Genomic DNA, 9535 nt, shown 5'->3' on the forward strand with positions numbered 1-9535 from the left:
TTCTTTGATGAGAACTTCTATATTGTCAAGCCTGTCTGTACTTGCTGGATGAAACTTTTTTTTTTTTTAATGAAGGCTGCTTTAACTTCCGTGTCAGATATTTCAGTTCTGTGTGTCTCCATGTTGGCATCTGTTGGTGTCTTCTCATTGGAGATTTTCCTGGTTCTTAGTACGACGAGTGATTTTCAGTTGTATACTGTTCATTCTGAGTATCATGTTATGAGACTCTGGATCAATCTTCTGTGTCAGCTGGCCTCCTCTGACCCCACCCGTGTCGTGCCAGTGGGAGAAGAAGAGCACTGCTTCCTTGTTTCCAGGTGGGAGTGGACGTCTAGGCTCCTCACTCGGCTCCCACTAATACTCTGGGATGAGGGGGGAGGATGCCTGTTTACTGCTGGGTGAAGGCTCACGCTCTCTACGAAGCCTCCACTGACGCCATCTTGGCTGGGAATGGGAGGCCGGTCTCCTTCCTGTTCCTCACACGGCCTTCAATAACACCACGGGGTGGGGTTGGGAATTGTTATCCCTAAGTGGTAGTGAAAGCCCCCATTTCCCGTCTGGCATCCTCTAACACCATCCTGGCAAGGAAGGGAACGGATGTTGTATTACCACTGGATGGGGATGGAGATCCAGGCTCCCCGGCGCCTTCACTGATACCTCTGAGTCCGCTGGCGTTTCTGAGTTGCTGGCTTCTCCAGCACCTAGTCTGGGACATATGAGGCATAAAACCCAGGGAACTCACTGTTTTACCTCGAGTCTCCAGGTCCCTAGGCAATCTGCTTTGTTATCTCCACTTTCCAAATCTTGGTATGCTTGTTTATATATACTGTCCAGGGTTTTTAGCTGTACTTAGCAGAACAGAAGAAATGTATCTACTCCATCTTGTCTGGAACTGTGTGGAATATTTTAAAGTGATCTCTTAGGCATTTATCATTATTGTGTCTTGCTTTTCTAAAATGGATTACTAAAACTTTACTAACCTTTGTATTTTTAGCCTTTAATGAATGAAAAGTGTATGCTTAATAATACCATTTGTCATTCTGCTTTATATTTAAAAACCCTTGTACACATCTCTGACTGGAAACTTGGGCTTTTGCTGCAAAGAGACTTTCCATCATCCATGAAAAGAAGATGATACGTATCAAAGAAGATACTGCTTCTTTTTTATCACACTGTGCTGTGAATTTGGATTACTTTTTTTTCTACACCAATTATCCTGACTCTTTCATTTGACATGATTAGAGATCAGTGACTCTAATATATAAAGAAATGAAGGCTCAGAGTAGTTAAATGACTTGCAGGAGTTTTAACAGCTAAGTTATTTTCAGAGCTGATCCTAGCAACATGCTTTTATAACTCAGGATCCTTTCATTATAATACTGTTCCTTCTTAAATTTTGACACTTATAACTACTTCTAACAACAACATAGTTTCAAATATAAAAGTTTAATGAAGCTTAGAATTGAATATGAGATAAATTAGCTGTATTATTCTTTAATTTTGTGCGTGTGCCAAAACAGTACCTTTTTTCTTTTTTCTAAATTTAAAAGAAATACAAGTTCACCGCAGAAAAAAAAAAATCAAAAGATCTAAAGAACAAAAAGAATACACAGAACATCAACCATACAGCTGACTGTTAACACTGTGATGTACACCTTTCCAGAACCTCTTCTCACTTTCTCTGTAGATATTTTACTTTAAAAAAGGAAGGTGAGGTAAAAACTAACGGGTACATTATACTTCCTTACACAGATACACCATAATTTACTTCACAGTGCCCTATTGCTATTCATTGAGGTTGTTTCCAGGTTTTCCTTATTATAATACAACTAATTATTGTTTATTTCCTTAGTATTAACTTCCAGAAGTGCAACTGCTGTTGAGAGGAAATAACTATTTTTAGGCTTTTGATACCTACTGCAAAAGTATACTACAGAAAGATTGTACCAATTTAATGTGTTACCAGCAGTGTGTGAATGCCCACGGCTTCATACCTATCTAAATACTCAGTATTATATATTTTTTAACTTGGCCAATCTTTCTACTTGCTCTCCTTACTGCATTTTACTTTCTCAGTCTGTCCCATTTACACTCCACCCAAATCCTACTCTCTTCCTTTGTGGTCCAGCTCAAGTTTCCCATTTCTGTAAAATCTTTCCAGCCTAAAAAGAAATTTTTTTCTTCTAGACTTCTAGTGCTATCATTACTACAATTTGACATCTAACATTTCTCCAGTTGTTCTATTTTTCTGTTATCTTTATTTCCCAAGCTAGACGGTGAGCTCCGTGCAGACAGGGGCAATATCTTACATCTGTAAGTTCTGTGGTGCCTATCCTATTATAGTGGCTCAGCAGACAGCCAATGGATATTTGTTGGTTAAATGTTTCCTAATTCAGACCCATTTAATTTCCAGAGCTTACACCATCTCTTTCGATACGGAATAAATGAGTGGGCTACCCTGCTGCCGTAGATCTGGAGACAACTGTTGTTGCTGTTGTCTACTGTCAAGTCAGCTGACTCATGGCGACTCCACACACACAACGTGTGCCATCCCCATGATCAGCTACAGACTGGACCATTCTGATCCATACAGTTATCACTGGCTGATTTTTTGAAACAGATTACCGAGCCTTTCTTCCTACTGTCTTAGTCTGGAAGCCCTGATGTTCAGCATTATAGCATTATAATGGCTGCATGCAGTACACTGGCTGGGAATCGAGCCTGCGTCTCCGCATAGAAGGCAAGAATTACATCACTGAAACGTCAACGTCCCACAATTTTTTATTACACTTGGAAAATACTTAGAATAGCTACTTTAGAATAGTAACTACGAGCAATCTAAAAAACGTGCACACAATATATTAAAACATGTCTGTACATGTGTAAAAATCATACTATTAAATGGTAGCAGCACAGACTGGGAGACAGATTATGGGCCTCTTTTTATTGCCTTATTTCATATGTGACCTTTGACCAGTCCAAGGGATACACATCCCATATTGGTTAAATGGTTCTATGAAAATTTTATAAAGTACAACAGAAAAATTGTTACACACCCTTTTGAGTTCCTTGAAATAGAAGGCAACACACAGTAAGAAACTTTAAAATGCCCAGCTTACATTTGTAAGTCATCTCTATAAAAGACAACTGACCCAGGCATGTGTCCCAAACAACTCCATCTTTTCACTAAAAATACCCAGAATAAAAGTGAAGGGGGTCAACCTAGGCTCCACACATGACTCAGCTTCCACTGATCCCAGCACATACACACTAGGAGCCAAGAAGAGGCTTCAGCTTTATTATTAAGCATGTGCATCTTCTGAGCTCATTCTATGGCATTAAACACTAGACGATGAAAACCTCCCCTGAGAAAAGAGAGCGACACCTACCTTCACTGCTGGGAGCATGTCTAAGGAGTCCAGCACGAACAGGACTAACGCCTGCATCAGCATCATAAACTGATTAAACTGCCACGTCAGGCTAAAGAGAAACGTTGATACGAAAATGGCAAGAAGTGTCAGCCTCTGTAAAAAGAAAAATTTGTATAATTTGCACATCTCTTGTAATAAAAAGCCTTGCAGACAAGTTTTCTCAAGAGCAGCCAATATCTCTAGAAACCAAACAGAAAAACCATAAACGATTGCTCTGAAAACCCTTGCGCTTGTTACTTAAGCTCTAACTATCCTACAGTGACACTCTGCACATAAATACTCACGTACGGTATGTGGACTGCACACTATTACGGAGGGGATAACGCACTAAATCCCATCTCCAGAGCAATGGCTTGAAAATTCTGACAGTTTTGCACAAAATGGGGGGGGGGGTTTGCCGCAACTATTTAAGGGTAGATTATGGAGAGTACATTTTTAACACCAAAAATGAAAACACTTTCTTTGCAAAGTAGGAAAAAGCTCAGAAAAAGAAAACCTCCAGTTAAATAATCGGTCACGGAGTATGAACTATTCACATGCACCGGGACACTGTGTGCACATCACAGTTCCTGAAGCTTCTTATATAAAACTGTGAAATTTAAAAATATATAAGGTATTACAAAAACTTACTTCAGAAAGAGGCTGTAAATTTGGTCGCAGGAAATATGTAATTGCTGCTATCTGAATCGCAAAGAACGGCAGTGCCCAATTCTCCCTCAGTGGAATGGTAAACTCAACTCTTGTGGTATCTATTCTGCACAAAAATAAAACACAATTGGCCAAACTGGTAACTTTTACACTAATTACCTTAAAAAGTTCTAAAAATGAAAAATATATTACATTAAGTCCAGACTTAGAGTCTGGTCACTGGTTTTCAATAATACTAATTGCAACTGTCATCATCATTCCTGCAATATACACTTGACATTGAGAAAATGTACGTAACTCGTCTCGGGCTATGCTAAGCGGTGGAGATGGGCTTCAAACCGTGTCAGTCTGACTTTAACATACATACTGCATGAATGTATCATGCCACACTGCCTCTCACTTTTACTTCTCTCTAGCTTCACTAGTGCCAACAGGCAATGCTTGACATTCTCCGTCTTTGTACTTCTTTAGTGCTTTACAACACTTGAGTCTTCAATTTGTCCCTGGCAATAATTTTTAGAAAAAATTGCCTCTCTAGAACGTGAACCCAGAGTGCAAGCACAGGTCAGTTTTCAACTCTGTATACCCAGCACCAAGAGCTACCACTACATACACTAGGCATTCAATAAACGCTTTTTGTTTACTCCTAATAGTAATAATAAATTTGACTTTCATTCACTCTTGGGCGGAATAGTATGTTAGATTAAAATGTTATGAGGCAGGATACCATAGTGGTCCCACACCCCAAGTTTGAATCCTGACCAAGACTCAGCTATGACCTTATATAGATTACTTAACCTTTTAAACCTCAATTTCTCATCTCTAAAATGAGAATACTAGTACTTACTTTATAGGGTTGTTAGAAGAATAATACATATACAGCATTTGCAAAGTGCTTTGTATATAGTAAGCACCCAATAAGGTTCTAATAAAAAGTAACTTGCTTAGGATTATAAAACTAAAAATCAGCGTTAGAACTACTGTTTAAGCGGTAAGACCCTTCCTCACTGAATATGGGTTTTGCTACTATAGGTCACGCAACAATGCAACAGGAGTTTAAAAAAATACTGTTTCATAAAAATCCAGTATTTAGAAATTAATTGTAGATATTAATTAGATAATGCAAGAACTCCCTTACATTTGTATGGTGCTTTATGCTTTGCTAATTGTGAGCCTCACACAACCCTATTAAGGCTGATAGTGAAGATATTATTAAATTTCTTTAAAAGATGAGATATGTGGCTGGAAAAATACTGACTATATAGAAAACTGGTAACAGAATTGGGATTATTACAGATGACTGTTTTGACTTGCAATTCAATGTCCTATTCCTTAGCTGGAAATATAAATAAGCAGGACTTTCTGTCTTATTAAATAAGAAAGATAAACACTGGCAGGTAAACCAAAGAGACAATGCTCCCTCCCAAACAAATGTGGCAGAACAAGTTTCTCTGACTTAGAAATGAAGTGACTTCATCTGTGCTTACATTTCAGAAAGGGAGAGGCACACCACTTCCAACTCACCTGTTTGTAACGTACCAGAAAGCCGCCAATAGTCCTGACAGCCATGTGCCACTAAGGAGCCAGCTGGTTACATACAGAGCTGCGACATAGATCGCCTGGAGCCCAAATAAGGTGTAAATATAAAAATACACTGGCTCTAAGTATTTCTGTAAAAGGGAACAACACATGATGTTAGAGAAGCCCAAATCCTCTCATTACCATTTAAAAAGTACGGCATAGGACATATTTAAACCAGAAGTTGGCCGGTAACTCCAAACGATAAGCCCGCACCCCCTCTTTCCATCTAGAAGTGCACTAGCGGCCTTTCTTCCCATTGCCAAGAGCAGAAGAAGGAAGAAAGCCCTTGAGGGTTCCGGCTTCAGACTCTACTCTAGGCACGCTTCATACCTGATTTGGTCTAATTTTTCCTCATTCACATGAGAAAGAGTCATTGTGATTGGCTAATTTTCCAAAAACTGTTTATCTCAAAGATAAATCAGGAGCGATTACAAGTTTCCAAATGATAATATTTATCAACTTCTAGACCACACACATACATTATGAGATAAGCCAGGAAGCATTTATATGTGAAAAATACCTTATAAAATAGAAACAAAAAGCCAAGCTCGCAATATACACGTAGGAAATCAGGACAGTGCTGAGTTTATGCCCAGCCAGCTAAAGGTCTGAAGAACGTATGTAAAATCTTCCATTTAAAATGGCAGATTTTGACTTTCATCCGACAAAAATTCAATTCAATGTCACAAAACACACAACGTACCTGTATGGGTAGAACTTTATATAAAATACTGAGAAAAACTTCTTGGTAAATATTCATTCGTTCAAGGAGGTTAATTGTCCTCATAGATTCAGTTTTATTATCATATATTAAGCCATGTAAACCTAAGATTAATATTTGAAAGATGAGGAAAACATATTTACAATTTTAATTACAATCATTCATTCATTCAAAATTATTCAGCTTCTTTAGTACGCACCAGAGACTGTACTTGACACTGGCAATATAACAGCAAAAACCAGAGTCTTACCCTCATAGAGGAGGAGTCCTGGTTTCGGCTGTGAACCAAAACGTTGGCGGTTTAAACCTACAGACACTCCTCGGGAGAAAGATGTGGCAGTCTGCTTCCATAAAAATTACAGCCTTGGAAACCCTATGGGGCAGTTCTACTCTGTCCTATAGGGTTGCTATGAGTCGGAATTGACTCCATGCCAACTAGTTATGCCTGTGGTTATAATCTCATTTGGGAATTGCCTGTCTTTGATATGTTAATGAGGCAGATTAGTGTAGGCTGTGTTTTGAGTCAATCTCTTACAAGGTATAAAAAGAGCAGATTAGGACAAGCAAGCAAGCAGAGATGGGGGAAGATTGATGCCAAGCCACAGGGAAATCTCCCAGGAACCAGGAAACAAGCTGAACAGACAAGGAAGAACCTTCCCAAGAGCCGACAGAGAGAGAAAGCCTTCCCCTAAAGCCAGTGCCCTGAATTCAGACTTCTAGCCTCTTAAACTGTGAGAAAATAAATTTGTTTGTTAAAGCCATCCACTTGTAGTATTTCTGTTACAGCAGCCCTAGATAACTAAGACAGAATTTTGCACTAAGAAGTGGGGGTGCTGCTCTAACAGACAGCAAAAATGTGGAAGTGGTTTTGGAATTGGGTAATGGGTAGAGGCTGGAAGAGTTTTAAGGTACCTAATAAAGAGCCCTGGTGGTGCAGTGGTTAAGTGCTTGGTCGCTAACTGAAAGGTCAGTGGTCCAAACCACCAGCTACTCTTTGGGAGAAAGATGTGGCAGTCTGCTTCTGAAAAGATTTACAGCCTTGGAAACCCTATTGGGTAGTTCTACTCTGTCCTGTGGGTTTGCTATTGAGTTGTAATTGATGGGCAATGGGTTTGGTTTGACTTAACAGTAAAAGCCTAGATTGCTCTGAAGAGACTGTTGGTAGAATTACGGAGATCAAAGATAATTCTGGTGAGAGTTCAGAAGGAAGTGAGGAGAGCTACAGAGAAAGCCTCTGTCCTCTTAGAGAATACACATGGCACTGCGTCACCAGGGCGCCATTAGTAGCAAACAAATAAAAGTGATAGTGTTAATGTCAGTAGGAAGCAAGGTTTTCTGCTAAAAAAATGAGATACAAATATAAAATTAAAAAAAGTAAAAATCCTTTATCCTAACTTTAAACTGAAAACAGGTATATTCATAATGTATTTTCTCCTTGGAAAAACAGCCAACAAGCATTTCCTAGGTCTGATCACTAAATGGGCCTGGAAACAAGGAATAACCCAGGAGAACTAAGTGTTCTTAACATCCAGATTGTTCCTGGGTGGTACAAATGGTAATGACCTCAGCTGCTAAAAAAAAGACTGGCGGTTAAGGGGTACTTTAGAAGAAAGGCTTGGAGATCTCCTTTTGAAAACGCAGCGACTGGAAACCCTACGCAGCACAGTTCAACTCTGACACACACAGGGTCACCATGAGTCATACACTAACTCAAATACTAACTGAAAGGTGGGTGGCTTGAACCCACCCAGAGGGGTCTCAGAAGACAGGCCTGGCGATCTGCTTCGGAAAGGTCACGGCCTTGAAAACCCTATGGGGCAGTTCTACTCTGCACGCATGGGTTGCCATGATTTCTAGTCAACTTGATGGCAACTAACACCACCACCACGCCCCCTTTATAAACAGGAAGGAGTCCTAGTGGCACAACGGTTAAGCGCTCGGCAGCTAGCCAAAAGGTTGGCATTTTGAACCCACCCAGCAGCTCCTTGGGTGAAAGACCTGGCGATCGGCTCTTGCAGAAATTAAACTTGTGAAAAAAAAAAAAACAGATGCTATCAAGTCAACTGTGACTCACAGCGACCCTACTGGACATGCTCCATACGATTTCCAAGGCTGTAATCTTTACAGAAGCAGACTGCCACATCTTTCTCCCATGGAGCGGCTGGTGGGTTTGAACCACTGATCTTTTGGTTAGCAGCAGAGTGCTTAACCACTGTGTCACCAGGGCTCCTTCTCATAGAGATCACAGCCTAGAAAACTCTACAGGCAGTCCTACTGTCATATGGGGTTGCCATGAGTCAGAATTCGACTCAATGGCACCTAACAAACATCTTGTAGAAAAACATGCTGATTTATTTACAGATGAAACAATACGATGTCTTGGATTTACTTCAAAATAATCCAGGTTGGGTACACAGGACACAGATTGGTCATGAGTTGGTGACTGTTTCAGCTGGATGATCGATACATGAAAGTCCATTAGAGGATCCTCCCTATTTTTCTATATGTTTGAAATTTTCTATAAGAAAAAAACATTAAAAATGATTTATATGAACTAAAACATTATCAACTACTGAGTTCCCAATGACACTTAAAAGGAAAACGCTCACCACACACCTTCAGGAGGGTTTTCAACCTTGGCACTACCGACCACTGGGCCACATAATCCTTTGCTGTGGAGGCTGCCCTGTGCATTATAGGATGTTTAGCAGCATCCCTGGCCTCTACTCAAGAGATACCAGTAGCAACCCCCACACTTGTGACAATCAAACACGTCTCCAGGCATCTCAGATATTCCCTAGTGGCACAACTGCACCCCCCGCCCCGGCCAGTTGAGAACCACTGCTTTAGAGTATGCCAGAGAAAACTGGGAAATATGGGAGAGAGGAAATCAACACTGATTCAGCCTTTCTTATATAAACTGTACCTCAGGGTAACCAAACAGCTGATGAGAAAAAGGTTTTCTACATAACAGAATCTAGCTAATAAACATAGGAGGGATGACAGAACTAGGATATCACTATTTTGTAATGCTATTTAAATAACGGTGCCCTGGTGGCACAGTGGTTAAAAGCTCAGACTGCTAACCAAAAGATCTGCAGTTCAAATCCCCCAGCCACTCCTTGGAAACCCTAAGGGGCAGTTCTACTCTGTC

The 9535-nt window shown here is 40.1% G+C and overlaps 1 protein-coding gene across 9 annotated transcripts in view; it reads right to left on the reverse strand.

Annotated features, from left to right (window-relative positions):
• DPY19L3 (dpy-19 like C-mannosyltransferase 3) overlaps positions 1-9535 on the reverse strand; it is a 73906-nt gene that overhangs the window by 36396 nt on the left and 27975 nt on the right. For 7 of the 9 annotated variants that reach the window (XM_023726949.1, XM_023726950.1, XM_023726948.1 and 4 more), the window contains 4 exons: positions 6364-6485; positions 5604-5749; positions 4062-4185; positions 3390-3524 (listed from right to left, as the gene is read on the reverse strand). In XM_023726949.1, coding sequence (XP_023582717.1) covers positions 3390-3524; positions 4062-4185; positions 5604-5749; positions 6364-6485 — 527 coding nt within the window. Of the gene's footprint in view, positions 1-3389; positions 3525-4061; positions 4186-5603; positions 5750-6363; positions 6486-8740; positions 9500-9535 lie in introns of those variants that run through there. The other 2 variants (XM_023726951.1, XM_023726952.1) reach the window with 2 other exon arrangements.

The sequence above is a fragment of the Trichechus manatus genome, unplaced genomic scaffold (genome assembly GCF_000243295.1).
Source record: "Trichechus manatus latirostris isolate Lorelei unplaced genomic scaffold, TriManLat1.0 scaffold00014, whole genome shotgun sequence".
In the NCBI taxonomy this organism is placed as follows: domain Eukaryota; kingdom Metazoa; phylum Chordata; class Mammalia; order Sirenia; family Trichechidae; genus Trichechus; species Trichechus manatus.